The following is a 19513-nucleotide window of genomic DNA, read 5'->3' as shown; positions in this document are numbered from 1 at the left end:
GAGGTGATCCAAAGGTGGCGGCAGCACTACGAAGAGCACCTGAATGGCGATATGGCAGACAACGGTGGCGGTATGGTAATGAACCTAGGAGCACGCGCGCAGGACATGCGACTTCCGGCTCTGAATCTCCAGGAAATCCAGGAGGAGATCGGCCGGCTGAAAAACAACAAAGCCCCTGGAGTTGACCAACTACCAGTAGAGCTGTTTAAACACGGTGGTGAGGCACTGGCTAGAGCGCTGCACTGGGTGATTACCAAGGTTTGGGAGGATGAGGTTCTGCCGCAGGAGTGGATGGAAGGTGTCGTGTGTCCCATCTACAAAAAGGGCGATAAGCTGGATTGTAACAACTACCGCGCAATCCCATTGCTGAACGCCGCCTACAAGGTACGCTCCTAGATTTTATGCCGCCGACTAACACCAATTGCAAGAGAGTTCGTGGGGCAGTACCAGGCGGGATTTATGGGTGAACACTCTACCACAGACCAGGTGTTCGCCATACGTCAGGTATTGCAGAAATGCCGCGAATACAACGTGCCCACACATCATCTATTTATCGACTTAAAAGCCGCATATGATACAATCGATCGGGACCAGCTATGGCAGCTAATGCACGAAAACGGATTTCCGGATAAACTGATACGGTTGATCAAGGCGACGATGGATCGGGTGATGTGCGTAGTTCGAGTTTCAGGGGCATTCTCGAGTCCCTTCGAAACGCGTAGTGGGTTACGGCAAGGTGATGGTCTTTCGTGTCTGCTATTCAACATCGCTTTGGAGGGAGTAATACGAAGGGCAGGGATTGACACGAGTAATACGATTTTCACGAAGTCCGTCCAGTTATTTGGTTTCGCCGACGATATTGATATCATGGCACGTAACTTTGAGAGGATGGAGGAAGCCTACATCAGACTGAAAAGCGAGGCTAAACGGATTGGACTAGTCATCAATACGTCGAAGACGAAGTACATGATAGGAAGAGGCTCAAGAGAGGTCAATGTGAGCTACCCACCACGAGTTTCTATCGGTGGTGACGAAATCGAGGTGGTAGAAGAATTCGTGTACTTGGGCTCACTGACGACCGCCGATAACGATACCAGCAGAGAAATTTGGAGGCGCATAGTGGCTGGAAATCGTACGTACTTTGGACTCCGTAAGACGCTCCGATCGAATAGAGTTCACCGCCGTACCAAACTGACTATCTACAAAACGCTTATAAAACCGGTAGTTCTCTACGGGCACGAGACCTGGACGATGCTCGTGGAGGACCAACGCGCACTGGGAGTTTTTGAAAGGAAAGTGTTGCGTACCATCTATGGTGGGGTGCAGATGGCGGACGGTACGTGGAGGAGGCGAATGAACCACGAGTTGCATCAGCTGTAGGGACAACCATCCATCGTTCACACCGCGAAAATCGGAAGACTGTGGTGGGCCGGGCACGTAGCCAGAATGTCGGACAGTAATCAGGTGAAAATGGTTCTCGACAACGATCCGACGGGAACAAGAAGGCGAGGTGCACAGCGGGCAAGGTGGATCGATCAGGTGGAGGACGATTTGCGGATCCTCCGCAGACTGCGTGGTTGGCGAAGTGCAGCCATGGACCGAGCTGAATGGAGAAGACTTTTATATGCAGCACAGGCCACTCCGGCCTTAGTCTGATAATAAATAAATAAATTTATTGTCTTAGTTCATTCTTTGGCTTATTTAGGGTCAATTTTCCCAAAGAACCCATATTTTTGAAAGCCTTTAACTCTAACTATGTTTAAAATCGAAAACAAAAATCGAAAAAGTGCTGTTTTTAAGATTGGCCCTATTTTGAACGAACATCGGGTGAATTTTTCCGGCACTTTATTGATTTCAAGGCGGCGGCGTACGATTCAGTGAAACGAAATTATGCTTGAACATGGTTTTCCGGCGAAACTGATACGGCTGATTCGTATAACGTTGGACGGATCGAAATCAAGTGTAAGGGTGGTGGATGAAATATCGACGTCATTTGTTACCTTAGATGGATTAAAGCAGGGTGATGCACTCTCGAATCTACTGTTCAATATAGCGCTCGAGGGAGCGATTAGGAGAACTGGTGTGCAAAGAAGCGGTACCATTATCACAAGATCGCATATGCTCCTGGGATTTGCGGACGATATCGATATTATCAGGATTGATCGCCGTGCGGTGGAAGAGGCTTGGTGCTGCGAAAGGTGCTGTGGACAATACCCGGCGGTAAACAGGAGAACGGTATCTGGAGGCGTCGCATGAATCGCGAGTTGTACCAGGTGTACAAAGGGCTGGATATTATTAAGCTTATACAACATGGCAGAATACGGTGGGCTGGTCACATTGTTCGTATTCCGGAAAAACGTCAAGCGAAGATAATATTTAGAGGCCGCAGGCTTCGAAGGGCGAAGTGAGTAATGAGAAGTGAAAAGTAAGAAGTGAGAAATGAGTAAGAGTAAGATATAAGATGGTATAATTGAGAAGTGAAAAGTGAAAAATGAGAAGTAAGAAGTACGAAGAGAAAAGTGAGATGTGTGAACTGAGAAGTGTGAGATGAATAGTGAGAAGTGAAAAATGAAAAGTTAAAAAGTGAAGTTTGAAATAAAGTAAATGAGAAATGATAAGTGAGAAATTTGTAGTGATAGTGAGAAGTGAAAGGTAATAAGTGAGAAATTTGTAGTAGTGGTGAGAAGTGATAAGTGAGAAGTGAAAGGTAATAAGTGGGAAATGAGAAGTCAGAAGTGAGAAATAAGAAGTTATAAGTGAGAAGTGAAAAGTGAAAAATGAGAGGTGAGAAGTGAGAAGTGAAAAGTGATAAGAGAATGCTTAGAGATGTAAGAAGTGAGTAGTGAGAAATGAGGAGTGAGAAGGGAGTAGTAAGAATTGAGAACCGAGGAACGAGAAGTAAGGAACGAGATACTTTCTCTTCTTTTATTTTCTTCTTCTTCCTTCTTGTGTCTTCCTTCTACTTTCTATCTAATATATCTCCACTCACTTCTCACTTCTCAACATCTCGCTTCTCACTACCTAATTATTATCTCTCACTGCTCACCCTTTATTTCTTTCTTTATTTCTCACCACTCATTTCTCACTTCTTTTATCTAACTTTCCACTACTCTCGTGTTACTGCATACATCTCACTACTCAATACTCGCTTCCGTTTTCAGTACGCACTTCTCACCACTCTGTACTCATTTCGAACTTCGAACATTCTCAGTGCTAGCTGTTCATTATTCACTTCGAACTTCTCACTTACTAAGGAAACACATTTAAATTATTCGACCATATAAATGTGTTCCCTATCTCGTTCCCTCCCTCGATGGTCCCTTCAATTTCGAGTAGGGGAGAGTTCACTGTATATAATGTGGAAGAGTAGGATGTAATCTATAAGAGGAATCGACATTTTCATGAAATATCAAACGCCATTCCAATTGCCGACTGTTTCTTACTTTATTTGTAATTATCAGAACGGCCTATACATGCATATGTTATTATTCTAAATATATGAGCATCTATATTTGGCTGAGAAATTCCTGAAATATTGTTCACATCGGATCAATATGCCTTTGTGAGTGACACTCAAAATGATCCACTCCTTCAATACAGTGGAATTCGATTCCTTAGCATTTGAGGACAACGGAATCAGTAACGACCTTTTCATGCAATATGGTGTTTTGAATAGTTCTGGTTGAGACAGTTTCACCTCGACTATAATGAAACCTCACCCTAAAAAAATATAAATTTTCCATGACAAATAGGAAATTGCCAATAAAGAAATCAGGGTATGAGCAATAAATAAATTTAAAATGTCCACAAATAATACAAATTTTTCACCAAGAATCAAGATTTTTTTGCAAAACAAAAATAAATTAGCACCTTTAAAAGCAAAAATTGCAATTATAAAGAAGAATTTCTACGAAAAAATTTCCATAAATAAATTAATTCTAGCAACAATTACTAAATACAATTACTAAATTTTCCACAAAATATTTTTTGTTTTCAAAAAAAAATAAAAAATAAATCAATAAATAGAAATTAAAAAATATTAAAATTTCCATAAAGAAATATAAAAAGCAATAAAACTGAACATTTTTCCATAGATAACCCCCTCTTTGAAAGCGTTTAAATTCAATGGAAAATTTTATCCATTCTTATTCCTTCAAAGTCAGATAGAAAGCATTATATTCTATTTTAAACCTAGAAATAGTGTGTAATTTTGTAGCCTGATGGTGAATTCTTAAACGTCAAGCTATAAAACTATCATTGACACCTCGACCGTATCTTTTCCCGTATCAATCATCCAAGTTTGATTACCAACCGCCGATACTCTTTAACCGCACCAACACGTCGCGTCGCGTCGTTCCAGTAAATCTTCTATTTCACCATGATAAACCACCTCCGCAGTGGCAAAACTCCATCCCAGCTAGTTATAATCTATCCAACAGGCAACAGGAGCTTGCCACCGCAATTTAGTATTCTTCCTCTGTTTGCATACCTCCTTGTTTGAAGATAGGACGATGCCGATAGAACGATGCGAAGGATAGTGAACTGTAGGTAAGTGAACCTCCGTGAGATAAAGCAAAAAAAAAAAAAACTACGATTCCGTTGAAAATAAAGCCTCGACAGAAATCTAGGACTTCAGGTTGGCAATGGTTTATGTACCTTGGCGAGCCGTGCGTTTGAAAGCGCAGCGTGCAGTAAGCAGGTAATTTTATGCAAATAAGATGTGCTTGCGCTTCGAGAAGATTGTTCTATCAAGCCATCTAGTGCTATCATATGTACAAGCATAACAACCTTATGTTTGCTTGAGTCGCTATTCGTATGAGACATTCATACATAGAGGGACAGGTTATGGGTCAGGTTATAAATGCTCATTGGCGTAGTAATATAAGGTTTATGGAACATTCCGATAAAAAAACCCAGATTAATCCACCTAGCGGTGATGGTGCCTTTCTCGTTCGTTCAAAAGGTTTGGAAAAATCTAAAATAATACCAATATGTGGATTGGTCTTATTTTTCATATTTGTTTATATGCATAAAAAAAATTCTCGCCAAACGCAATTTGTTGCAAACAAATCGGATTAGCATAGAAGCAAAAAATGGCAGTTTATTTTGTAGTTTTAAAATTAGTATTTTCGCCATAACTTTTGACCCAATTGTACGATCCGGCCAAGTTTCTATAGGAAACAATGGGACAAGCTTCTGCGTCGAATGCAATCTGATGCGAGAGACCTGAGAAGCACACATATTGCACATCAATCACAGTAACTTATATATGACCGGATTCAGTCACAATATGGTTACTGCAACCAGATTTGGTCAACTTGTGCTGCTTGGGGAATAGATGAAGTCTAAGTGCTAAAAAAAGTGAGCTAGACTTCTTTGAACTCTTTTTCACAATAGTAATTTTACCATAACTTCTAAGCCCATAGTCCGATTTGGCCAATTTTATAATAATAATTAATTTTATAATAAGAATCAATGAGACATTCTGCGTCGAATGCAATTTAATGCGATCAAATCGGTTGAGACATTTTGTTACGCGATTTTTTCGTATGAATTTGTATTTTGGCCATAACTTTCGATCCCATAGTACGATCAGGCCAATTTCAAATAGGAAACAATGAGACAGGATTCTGCGTCGAATGCAACTTGTTGCGAGCAAATCGGTCGAGGATAAGTTCCCGAAAAATGAGTGAAATTTTTTGAGTAGTTTTGCGCACACACACACACACACACACACATACACACACATACACACATACACACACACACACACAGACATCACCTCAATTCGTCGAACTGAGTCGATTGGTATATAACACTATGGGTCTCCGGGCCTTCTATAAAAAGTTTGTTTTTGGAGCGATCATATAGCCTTTACCGTATACTTAGTATACGAGAAAGGCAAAAATGTTGGTAATAAAGAAAACACGTTATGTGTTCAATTCGAAGCAATAAAATGGAGCAATAATGTAATTGGGTATTTTCGATTTAAATCATAATAATGAAAAATTTGCAGTGATAACATATTTGTTAAAAATACGAAAATTAGTATTTCAAGAAATCAATATGAGAGCTATAAGATGATTAACCGAATAGCTACTATCTCGTGGTCAAATTCAAGATGTTTCTAGTTTTCAATATGAATTAATTTGTGAATAAGATTGCATCAATTTATGAAAAAGGTTCCACAAATAAGATTTAGTGCTGTAGGTCGTTTTAAAAATAATATCGAAATTTTAAGTTGAATGAGAACCCCGCTACGCCACTGATCGTTAGCGAGAATTGTGTAGCGTAAACGTGCAAAAGACTTTCTTCAAGAGGATACTAATATAAACTCATGTGAAAAAATAATGAAAAGTGCATAGTGCTTAGAACAGTGTGTATTGTTTTTATTCATACATCTATTTGGTATGCTATTTAATGCAAAATTCTGCCACATCATATAATATCTAACGTTTTATATCGTGTCAACCATTTTCCTTTACATTTATTATTAATGCTCTATCTACACTTCATCGTGAGTAACTAATCAATTCATTTGAATCGAGTATAAGTTCTTGCGGCAATGCGGGGAGCCAGAATCTACAAAGCAATCAATCTTTCTATTTTCTTCTTCCGAACTTTACTCCTCAGAGACAAGAATAAAACCTTTTGTTCCCGTCGACATCTGGGTCCTCCTTGTCAGCCAATGAAACCGCATTCAATTCTTGTAATCCGCTTTGTTGACTGCCGAAGGAGGCACGCGATCACATTCCGTGGTTTCAGTTTCATCGTACACTTTGCCAACCATGATTGGTCTCCATATCTTTTACAACGAAATCATTTGTCTTTACATATGCGGTAGAATGAAACTATTTTTCCCTAAATGGCAATATTTGCGGAAACATTTAACGTAAATAGAGGAGCAACTTGAATGCTTGCAATTTTTTTAGAACAATTTCCGTGCTATTCATCGATATTTCGTCTTCGGAGATTTTCATGAGTAACTACTGCTGCCGGAATAAATGTGAAAAGAAGAATATTTAAGACTTAGGATAACAACACTTTCTAGACACCCTTATGTTCGCAATAAATCTCTGTAGTTAAAAAGCAATGATATTTTGTCCTAATCAAAAACTCGTGTAGCAGCATATGTTACATGAACACACCCATTTCAAGCTCGATTGCCCATGCAGAAATGGCACACTTATTGTGATGTAGTTACATGTGTATGTACGGGTAAGTACTTGAAGTAGGGTTTTGTGGAAGGTCGTTCCGGATTATGAACATTCTTCCAAGACAGAATAGAAGCAGCAAAATATAAACGTTCCAAAGAAATAAAAAAATTCAAATGATGAAATCAAAATGGAAGCAATAAAAAGTCATAAATAACACATTTGAAAATTTTGGTGAGTACAAAATTGTTTTAAGATGTCAAATTTGCTTTGGAAGAAGCAAATCTGACACAAATTCGAATTAACAGTAAATAATCGAGGGCATACAAGAAAATTTTCATTTCCTTCCCATTTATTCCAGTATTGTCTATTTAAAAACTTCCAATACTATTCATTGATTGGTTCATTATACAGTACGTCGTAATGTTATTCTCTTTCTTATGATCATTACAATCTATAGTGAACTTATTTTTTTTACATTACATTTTACATTTACATATTGTTTTTCTCAATCACTTTTTTTATTCGGGTTGCTGTCACTCTATACATAGTATTTTTTTAAATTCTACTTTATTGTGGAGAGTTTGACTGGCTGCTGGAAGAAGAAAACGGAAATGAAAGAAGCTCGACGACAGACGATAATGACAGTGTGATAAAAGTATTTCCTCCAGAGAATGACCCGAGAACGGTGCGGAACAAAGTTGTTCAACTTTTATTGAAATCACTTTTTCACTTTTCTTTTGACTGATCGTTCAGTTCCGCTTCTTTGTTTACAAACAAATATGAAATGCAGTCGTGTTTTCTTGCGTGATTCGGTACCTTCTACTGAATGGGGATCACTCATGTAAAGACATCAATATTCGTTTCTTAAAACTGATGGAATTGAACTTCTTGTATCTGGAATACATAAGATATGCATCTTAATGTTGAACAAATATGATTTAAATATTACCTATCCTCAGAAATTGGGAACGCTAAAATATGTTTGATAAGCAAATGGATCAAGCCATATCCAATAATAAAAAAACATATCAAATTCCTTTACAATGATTTGTTTTTGATGGGTTGAACATGGGAACTGAAGTGCTGAAAAGTTCCCCTAGATAAGTAAATTCAAACGCATTAGAGCATAAAGACTTTATCACTAAAAAATTACTTTGCATACTATTTTTTTCCAAAATTATTTTGGACCTTGTTTTGGAAAGAGCCAAACTTTTTTTTTAAAGATTTTTTTGGAAAAAGGACAAGTCCTTCAAAAAAGTGTTGTATGGGTGACTATCGCAAAACCAGTCAAAATTTCGATTAAAAATATTTGAAAAATTCCAACTTAAGCCTACACTGAAAAAAAAAATTGGTTTTTTAAATTAAGAAAATTTTTAGAATTTAAATTAAGAATTGATACAAAATTTTGTCGAGATAATAATGTCCCCTTTCAATTATCCATACATCGAAGCAGAGCACTTTAAAGCTTAGCTTAGCTTAACTTAGACATATCAATGGATGCTACTCCATGATTGATCAGAGCTGGTTCAAATTACACTTCGATCCAAGTAAATAGTGGTTGGGGTTTACCATCTATTCTTGGAGTGCACGTTTCAGCAGCTCGCACATGTTGATCAACAACGGTGCTTGCCAAGTAGTGTGAGGTAATTGTTGCTACTAGAGACCGAGAATACAGTATTGACCCGATTTTGTCACTCTCCGATTTTGTCTACCCCCGATTTTGTCACGTTTTCGACCCGATTTTGTCACCCCAAAAAAATTGTCATTCTTTTTATTTTCGTAAATAATACCTCAAACAACATTGATTTTCATGAAATAACTTTCACCGCCTGTAGTTTATTACGAACGACTTCCGAGTACCTGGGAAATATTCTGTAAGCAATTTCGACAAGAAATAACGGGTATTGTTCACGCATTTGGCCTTTCCAAGGCATAACATGATTCATATTTGTAGAATGAATTAAAAAATTGGAAATATTTTTTTTTTCAATTTTGTCACATACCCTGTTTTATCACCCCAAAATTCACCAGGAGGGTGATAAAATCGGGATATTTCTGTACCTCTTCATCTCCACAATTACCACGAGGAGAAAGTTTTGTTAGTTGGGTAGAGTAATCAGAAACATAGATTAGGATGCACCATGGAAAGTGATGTGACCTATGCAACTTCTATTCTACTAATTAGCTAGGATATCTTGAATATTTGCATTTCGTTACTTTATTTAAATGTTCATTCTTAGCAGCAACAGAAATTTTAACTACGGCTGCGCTTTTAGCAAAATTCAACAGGTTTGGGAGACAGAGATCTTGACAGTTAACTGTCGGCGGCAAAGCTTGCTACGCTTCTTACATCAAAGCTGGGCACTTTAAAGGAAAACAAGTTTTTCTTTAAAGAACTTTTTCTTGTCTAAATTGATTTTTTTCATTGTTTTTCGCCCGAAATTAGACCTGTGCAGGCCATAATCATCTCAGAACCCAAAAAACTCAGAAAAATATATATAGCTCTTTTAGTGGAATGTATTCAACCGTCTAAGACGAATTAAGTACTGTCGAGTCAAGTACAAGACACTGAAGACGACCACACAGTTGTGGTCGAAATACGTATCTGCAAAGATAACGAAAATTAACTGGTGGAATTAAATGGACAGTACTTAATTCGTCTTAGACGGTCCAAAAAACTCAATTTTTAAATGAAATAAATGTATATACTTTTTAATCATTCCTTCATAAATTCCTTTAAAAAATCCATTAGAAACTCCTTCCAAAATATCTTAGAAAAATATACATTTTATACAACTTCCATAAATATACAACTTCCTCCAAGAATTTCTTCGGAATGATATTCTTTTAGAAATTCCTTGAGTAAATTCCACTGGAAATTACTTTGCGAGTTTTATTTTCAGAAATTACTTCGGGAATTCTATCAGAAAATATTTCATGAATTAATAAAAGACATTCCTTCATTTATTTCCTTATTTTTTATTTCCTTTTTTTTTCTATGAGTCCCTTTAGTTATTTTCCCAGGCATTTCATCGAAAATTCTAGAGAGAAGTTCTTGAAATCCCTTGTTTGTTTGCAGTAGCTATCGGGCAAGTAAGTACAGAGTGCTGCCTGTTCGGTCGTACAAAAAGCGATCGTTAACAGTTTGAATATGTCATATGTCATCTGTCAGCAAAGATCGTAATTCTCACTCATTCTCCCGAACAGAGAATGCTCCCTTACGCTGATTTTCACCCAGAAATCGTTTTGCGGGAAAAGAAAAAATGTCTGATGAGAGATAACCATTTCTCCCACACTACCAGTAGTGCCGTGAAAAGCTCGTGTCTAGGTGTTCCGTGTTTTCTTAACACTATCATCCTTATGTGCTATGTTACGCTTTTAGTTATTATTAATACATTTCAATTGCCTCTGGCAGTTTTGAATTTTTTCCTCTGGTTGAATTGAACCATGTAGGAATTACAATGTTTTCAACTTAAACTAAACTTAACCTATTTTATACTAAGGGTACAAGGAGTTAATCGTTGCAATAGAAGATTGCAGCGATTTTTGTCTAAAATTGGAAATTATTTTGTTGGACATTTGTTGCAATGTCTCAATATTAGAAAGCTCGTTTGCTTGTTTTCTCAATCCTTTCTTCCTTTCCGTGCCATCATCAATTGCCAAAAGAGTAGCCTTTCTGGAACAAATATCCTATTCCCTACATGCAGTCGATGTGGTGGTATGGCTGTAGTGACCGCTTTCCATCACCATGTTTGTATATACAAGGTTCGAATTCCGCTACGGTCATAACATTTTTGTAATTGCTTACCGAAAATTTTCGTGAAATGAAGAAAGAAATTTATCAAGTAGGCACGATTTTTGCTTATCTCACAGGTTCACTCTAGAGCAGCGGTTCTCAACCTTTTTCTTGAGAGGTATCCCTTCGAACTATTTCATTAATTGAGGTACCCCCCTAGGACAATTCCTAGCCCTTGAATCTCTTGAAAGTAGGCTTCCGTACCTTGATAAGAGGCTTCTGAGCCTCTTGCATAGCTTTCGAGCCTCTTACATGGCGGCTTTCGAGCCACTTAAAAGGAGGCTTCCTTTGCAGCTCGAAAGGACGCTTCTGAGCCTCTTGAAAGTATGCTTCCAAGTCTATTGGAGGGAGGCTTCTGAGCCTCTTGAAAGGAGGTTTCCGAGCCTCTTGAAAACAGGCTTTCGAGCCCCTTGGAAATAGGCTTGCGAGCCTCTTGAAAATAGGCTTACGAGCCTCTTGAAAGGAGCCATCCGAGCTTTTTGAAAGAAGGCTTTCGACCTTAAAAGGAGGCTTCCTTTGCAGCTCGAAAGGACGCTTCTGAGCCTCTTGAAAGTATGCTTCCAAGTCTATTGGAGGGAGGCTTCTGAGCCTCTTGAAAGGAGGTTTCCGAGCCTCTTGAAAACAGGCTTTCGAGCCCCTTGGAAATAGGCTTGCGAGCCTCTTGAAAATAGGCTTACGAGCCTCTTGAAAATAGGCTTACTAGCCTCTTGAAAGGAGCCATCCGAGCTTTTTGAAAGAAGGCTTCCGACCCTTTTAAAAGGGCGGCTGCCAAGCCTCTTGAAAGTAGACTTCCAGGCGCCTTAAAACAAGGCTTCCGGCCTCTTGAAAAGAGGCTTCCCAGCCTGTTGAAAATAAGCTTCCCAGCTACTTGGAAGCGGACTTCCGGGCTTCTTGGAAGACGAACCTCTCGAAAGAAGGCTTTCGAGCCACTTGAAAGTAGGCTTTCGAGCCTATTGAAAATAAGCTTCCAAGCCTCTTGAAAATAGGCTTCCCAGCCTGTTGAAAAGAAGCTTCTCAGCCTCTTGAAAGCAGGCTTCCGAGCCTACTGGAGAGAGGCTTGTGAGCCTATTGTAAAGATGCTTCCGAGCCTCTTAAAAGGTGTTTTCCGAGCCTTTTGAAAAGAACTCTTGAAAGTCTCTTCAAAGGAGTCTTCTGAGCTTTTTGAAAGAAGGCTTTCGACATTCTTGAAAGGAGGATTCTGAGCCTTTTGAGGATTCCGGGTCTTTAAAAGCGAGGCTTCTAGGCTTCTTCCTCTCGAAACGAGGCTTCCGAGCCTCTTGAAATTAGCTTCCCGAGCCTTTTGAAAGGAGCCATCCGAGCTTTTTGAAAGAAGTCTTCCGACTCTTTTAAAAGGCGACTTCCGAGCCTCTTGATAGTAGACTTCCGGGCATCTTAAAACAAGGCTTCCGGCCTCTTGAAAGTAGGTATCCAAGCATTTTGAAAAGAACCTTTCGAGCCTATTGAAAGGAGTCTTCCGAGCTTTTTGAAAGGAGGCTTCCGACCTTCTTAAAATGAGGCTTCCGGGCCTCTTGAAAGAAGGTTTGCAGACCTCTTGAAAGGAGGCTTTCAAGCATCTTGAAGGGAGATTTCCAAGCTTCTTGAAAGGATGCTTCCAAGCCTCTCGAAATAAGGCTTCTGAACGTCTTGGTAGACTATCTACAAAACGCTCATTAGGTGGGGTGCAGATGGTGGAGAAGGCGAATGAACCACGAGTTGCATCAGCTATTGGGAGAACCATCCATCGTTCACCCCGCGAATATCGGAAGACTGCGGTAGACCGAGCACGTAGCCAGAATGACGGGTAGTAATCTGGTGAAAATGGTTCTTGACAACGATCCTACGGGAACAAGAAGCCAAGGTGCGCAGCGAGCAAGGTGGATCGATCAGGTGAAAGACGATTTGCGGAACCTCCGCAGACTGCGTGGTTGGCGGAATGCAGCCATGGACGGACCTGAATGGAGAACACTTTTATGGACTGCACAGGCCACTACGGCCTTAGTCTGAAAAATAAAAATATATAATGCATAAGTTTTGAAATGAAAATACACAAATGCCAAAGCTTTATCAATAAATTTTGATTGTAATTGTAATACGTCCGCCATTAGGCATTTTTATCCGAGGTACCCCCTAGGACCAGCGAAGGTGACCCCCAGGGGTACATGTACCCTAGGTTGAGAACCGCTGCTCTAGAGAAAAGAGGGGTGGGAGCACTTCAACCTCCGAAAAAAAAAAGATATTCCTCCGACCCGAAAATCATTTGATTTTGTCTTATCGAAACGAAAAGCTCATGCTCGGTTCATAGACACGTCGAACGGTCTGGTATCATTGTGCTTTGTGCGGTCGAGAAGTAAACCAATTGATACGCGTTTGATCGTGTTCCTGCTCGATGTGCAGATAGTTTGATCTGCCTTGCGCAACCGAATCATTGTGTAAAAAGAATGGCACGGTCGTATCGCTTGTCAGAGTAAATCCAGTTCCAACGATGCCTATATCGACTAAATGGTAGTCCTTCCTGTGGTTTTTGTGGAGATGCAGAGGCAAACACGGTCTTCAAATAGCAAAAAAACAAGTACTAATATTCCTTCTCTCTTACTACAAAAACGCCATTTCAGTAATTGAAACTTGGACACTGAAAATGCTTGAACAATCCCAGCCAATTTAGTTGATTCTTTGTACAATTTTACAGATTCTTGTAAATCACGGAGTAGCTACCATAGATGTGTGTAGTCAGTCAAAGCTAAGCTAAGCTACGTCATCCAGGTATTCTTTCGGAAATTTCTTCGGGATTTCCATAGAAATTCCTTTGAGAAATCTTTCGAGAATATTTTCAGAAATTCATATGAAAAAAAAATTGTAATCTTTCGAATATTTTATCATAAGGATTTCGTATGGTATTTCCGGAACAGACTCGAAAAGCAAAGATAGAAACATTATTTTGCCAAAACTCCATCGTAATTGTGTGTGCTCACTCGAGAATTTACGATGCAGCTCGTTGAAATTGATATTTATAATGCAATTGCGTCTCCACTCTCCGGAGGCGGCACTATGTCTCTGTTCGGAGTCCAAAGATGTCCTACACAGTTGGCAAAAAATCTGCTCTTTTATTTTTCACAATTTTTAGCAATCAAATAAAATTCATGCAGTGAGTGCACCTATTAGATGGATATTTGAGTTTTCGAAATGTCACTTCGATCTGTCTCTGACAGAGACAACTACCCCATCGTTTACAGCAATAAAGTGATTAGAGCTCTAACAAAAAAACTACACTGAGGCCTGGATTTCCTAACGAATCATATCACTAAATTTATATTATTGTCGCAAAGACCTATAGGCTATCCTGTTTCCCCACTCCAAATCACCATAGTATTTTATAGTATTTAATCTAAAATTTCAAGTTGCTTTAGGATAAGTCCTATTTGTTGCTTGAGTGCACATATTTGCAATGTGTTTCGTTTATTATTAAATGGGTTAGATAATGACTTAAAAGAAGGGTTAAATAATCAATTAAGAAAGGAACTTACGTCTTGCTTGCCCCAACCTCCACCAGCCGGCAGTTTGTACGATCACTAACAAATATATCACAGATGGCTGCCACATCTTCCTCCAACTAATATGACACTGATTATGCATTATTTCCTTCTTCATTTGACACATTGTTGCTCATTCACTATAACGAACTTCCTCAACCCCTACAGATCGCTGCACAGATTTTGTGGAGCGGAAAATAAACTTTTCCAAATTGAATGACTTAAACGTATGGAAAGTGCTTGGGGCACACAAACACTGGCGCGATCAACGCCCACTCATGGCCGCACGCTATTCAGAAAACTTTGATCGGAAGCAAATAAAACATAAAACTTCCACCTCTTTTCCATCCATGTCAGAAACTTCATCTGAACTTTTGGTGCTGCTGCTGTTGCTGCCGCATCGAACTCGACTTCGACGAGGTGCAACTTTTTCCTAACATCACACTAACTTAGCACACTTTTTTCTCTGTCTTCACGAGGCTTTTCTGATTGACGAAGACGACAACGACGACGACCCGCTTTTAGGTTTTTTTGTGTACCCAAGCTTCACGCTCTTCTTGATAATGGTGACGATGATGGCCGGATTTGCCGGACACTTTGCTGATGGGCTTAGGGAAATTTGCATTCACCACCGAATGTGAACGTGGGCGGAGACACTATGCTGTCGCGGATTTTTGGGGACTTGTGTGTGCCTCAGGAAGTGTGCTCACATAAATCACTCGTTTGACGATGATTGGCGTTTGTGGTGGCTGCTTTCGAGGGGCACTGAAATGCACAACGTCGTCACCGTATGCAAACAGATCTGAAAAAGGAAGAGAAAAGTAGGAAGGAAATTAGTTTGGGGTCCACAAGACCTGTGCACATAAACCTGAAGTACGGGCAGAATGTTGGCGAAGATGATTGGTAACGGGGGAATTTAACCATAACTTGCAGTAGGATGGAGAAAGAGGTGCCAACTTAGAAACACAATATTGAGATGTGTTAATCATGTAGGATGAGATGTGTATAAGAATGCTTTGGAAATATTTGGCCTGTTGACTTTTCAGTTCTGCTACTTCAGTCAATTGGCTAACTCAGTAAAAATATTAACTCGCTCAGGAAAGTTTTTCGGGTAGTTAGAAACAAAATAAATAGTACAGCTGGCAGCAATGATCGTAGTCCATAGAAATATTTATGGTTGAAGCAGCAATAAAAGAACAAACTTAGACATTAATTTTATGGTCCCAACTTAACGAGTTTTTGCTTCTTGTGGTGAGTAGAATTATCGAGAGGGAATGGCTTCAGTAACCACTTTTGGATAGTCGCCGCATTTACCCATCAATTGATGACGATCAACGTGTTGATGTGTATTTGCTATATAGAAGTTGTATGTTGGATTTTACGAGCCGTAAGCAATTGATTGCAATTGCTGTGGCCAGATTGGCGCTGTGTTTATTCAGTTGCGAGTATGTGGGGAAGAAATACAATATTCATGATTGCACCACAGAATGATTGATATATGTTGCATACGAACAGAACATGATGCAAGGCTTCACCACCCACCGCTATATGAACGATGTTAAATGTCGAATGTGATACTTTGTGGCGCGCAAGAAAAATATGGATTACCAACCACGAAAATGGTTTATCACTGACGTACCGCATGCCTGTATGTCCATATCACCAGAAATTGGAAATATTACGAGGTGTGAGATCGCTCGGTGGAAGTACATCATAAGTCAAACATAAACAGCATGTCTATGGCTGAGATTATGATATTTTGTTTACTCTTTGGTGACAAAAGTGACGCAAACTATTGGTAGAAGGTTGGAAGGCCTAGCGTTTTCTTACGCTCCACTAAGTTAATATATGGGAAAGTATTACTGTGGAAGGAAAGGAAAAGTTATATGATTGAATATTTTTTACCGTGTTTGGTTGGGTCACCCAATTAAGCGAGCGATTCAACGAATCGAATGTGAGGCCATGCGCCTCCATTAACTGATTTCATATTTTGCTTGCATGTGGCAGTAAAATTGAAGGCCATAGGGTAACCGTACCCTTAGTGGAGGTAGCACCAATAGTGGAGGTAGTGGGGTTTTAATGCGATCTATCATATTTATAGACTTTACGATGGTTTCAGTTGATGCGTCGTGCTTTAAATATCTCGGGTACTTATTCAAAAGGACGTATGTGATTTTGTAAACAAAGTTTCAAACGTCGATTAGTCCGATCTGATAGCCCTCCCACGCAAACCATAACCATAGACAGATAGGGGGAGGCTTCGGCTACCTGTTGATGGTGTTGGTTTGCGTGGGAGTGCCATCAGATCGGACTAATCGACGTTTGAATCTTTGTTTACGAAATCACATACGTCCTTTTGAATAAGTACCCGAGATATCCTTTTAAATGCAACTTACCTTAAGATTTTGCTTGAAAAACTATTGAAAACAATGATTTTTCTCGACAAAATTGACTCCCTTGCACCTATAGTGGTGCAACTGTACCAATAGTGGCGAGTCTTATAAGAAACCAATGGATAGCACCACTATAGGAACCAAAATTATTTTTTACCGCCACTAAAGGAACAGTGTACCCATAGTGGTGCAAGCAATATTTGGTAATTGTTGATGTTAAATGACATCTATCTCATTTTTGTTAGCAAATTTATTAGTTTATCTATTGACTAAAATAATAAAGCAGCAAATTTCCCATAATTATCAAATTTCAAAAATATTTTCTTTTGTGGATCTACTAAAACCTCCACTATTGGTACCGTTACCCTAGAAGGCTTTCGTTGAGAAGCCAAAGTTTCACAAGAGATGCATACGTGTAACCTTGTATGTAATAAGAAAATTATTTTAAAATAAACTTCACAAAAGCTCTTCCAGAAAATGTTGGCAGTAGGGTAACGGCTGTATTTTGGACCGGGCTCATATTTTGGACCACCCTGCTGAATTTCGTATTTATATCACACAAAACTAAATAAAACATGCAACATTCAAATTTTATTGCAAAAAGAAACTATCCATAAGGTATTTCCTGCATTTGTTTCTTATAAAATATTGCAATCATTAAGAATATTTTCACGCATTCACCCATTCCGGCTGGATTGGACCAAAACTAAGACGACATTGTAAAATTGAAGTCAACTTTCAAAAGCTGTAAGTTTATTTGTACATAGATTTAAAACATGTGAATGATATTGTTGACTTATTACAACCTAATTGAAGCAGTTTCATATCTCTAGCAATACATTGTAAGTTTAAAATCAAAATTCTGAGGCATGTCCAAAATAGGTTCATTTTTCATTGAGCCGAACATATTTTCGACATACTTCTTTTGAAGTTCTAGATCTCTTAAACTTTAGTTTTTACCAACCATTTGTTTTCTATTATCAAACCATTCATAAATTACTGTTCATACCGCATTTATAAATTACCGTTCATTGATGTAAGCCCTAGAAAAATGTCTATTAACCCAACATGTAACTGTTTTTATTATATTCATACGAAAATACTGCCTGTGATCGCATATCAGTTCCACCATTGCTGGAATCCCTACCCATATGGGACAAATATGTGATTGTGGGCAGAATAGTTAAGAATGCTCCATGACAAGAACCAATCTTTGCTAGAGCTCTCCGTCCGTGCTGCTTGCCAATGCAAGAGTGCCTCGTTCTACGATTATGTTTCGTTTTGAAAAAGAATGTGCAAGGAACAAGGAAGAACCGGGCAACCCACTACTATCAATGGCGCAAATGGAACAGATCTGGCAAACTACATAAAAATATGGCAGGGTAGGAGTGGCCAGGTGCATACATCACGGCCATGGGCCGCACATTTGTTTTGCTTTCATGATGCTGTACCGAGTGGTACTGAAATTGATATTAGTTTTAATACAATTAGCTGGTAGATATTATTCAAAACTTTGGAGTGCTTATAAAAATGTATTGCTTAACAAGGACTTTCAGGATGAAACGCTGAAAATACTGAAGATTACTAATTTAATCTAATAGTAACATAACTTTGCAAGCAATACAAAATTATTCGAGTGGTCCAAAATATGTTCAATAGGCGGTCCAAAATTAAATCTTACATATCTTCAGAATTTATGATAGTTTGGTTCTATCAATGGGATTTACAACATGTTTACCTACTAATCCTACCTAGCATTCACCACCTTGTAGTTTCATAGGGAATTAATCAAGCATTATTACAATATCTAATTTTATTCGAAAAATTGTTCGACCATCTCCTAAAGCGGTCCAAAATACCTCCCTTACCCTACGATCTTGATGAGAGGCCCAAGTATGTGGGTGCAAGTTACGCGGACTAGAGTTGTGCGATGGTTCGAAAATCACTGGCGTTGTCATTTTGCTCGGCAATGGCATTTTTTTTCTGACGTTAGTCTCCCCTGGATTTAAAAGAAAATCTTTTTCTAATGATTTTCCCTGAAGATTTTCCAGATTTTCCTCGGGAAAAATACCTGGAAAATGTTATAAAAAACTTCACCAAGTTCTTCTGAATTCTATTTGAAAATTCTTCTGAATTTTCTATGGAAAAAAATTACAAACTCCAACTAAAACGCTTTTGTATTTTCAAAAGATTCTTCTAAAGTTCAAAGAATAAATCTTCTGAAATTCCACGTTGATTTTTCTTCATATTTCTACGAAAAAATCCTTATGTATGGGAAATTCTTTAATTTTCATGAGATATTATCATATTATCCTGCAGTTCCACGATAAATTTTCCAAAACTTCCGTAAGTTATTCTGCTTTGTTTCCGGTGGAATGAAGCACAGTTTCTGTGGGATATCTACTGAAATTCTATGGATAGCTTTGCTGAATTGTAGAAAGAGAATTAAAGAGAACTTGTAGAACAGCGACAATCAAGATTTTAAACAGTTGGCAATATGGCGGCGGCGGTTTTGTGTAGCGCACACATCTACTGCGGAGATCTTAAAGACTCTGCTATTATTAGTTTCACCATTTTATTTGTTTCTCGACGGATACGTGTATTTCGGCGACCATAAGGTCACCTTCATAAGAGAATGTT

At 38.7% G+C, this 19513-nt stretch overlaps 1 protein-coding gene across 8 annotated transcripts in view; it reads right to left on the bottom strand.

Annotated features, from left to right (window-relative positions):
- LOC134213068 (vascular endothelial growth factor receptor 1-like) overlaps window positions 1–19513 on the bottom strand; it is a 141933-nt gene that overhangs the window by 32766 nt on the left and 89654 nt on the right. For all 8 annotated transcript variants that reach the window (XM_062691608.1, XM_062691603.1, XM_062691605.1 and 5 more), the window contains one exon: window positions 14475–15282. In XM_062691608.1, the coding sequence (XP_062547592.1) occupies window positions 14475–14607 (133 nt within the window). In that variant the 5' untranslated portion in view covers window positions 14608–15282. The remainder of the gene's footprint in view (window positions 1–14474; window positions 15283–19513) is intronic.

This window comes from Armigeres subalbatus, chromosome 2 (assembly GCF_024139115.2).
Source record: "Armigeres subalbatus isolate Guangzhou_Male chromosome 2, GZ_Asu_2, whole genome shotgun sequence".
Taxonomy (NCBI): Eukaryota; Metazoa; Arthropoda; class Insecta; order Diptera; family Culicidae; genus Armigeres; species Armigeres subalbatus.
This window is presented reverse-complemented; position numbering and strand designations above follow the sequence as displayed.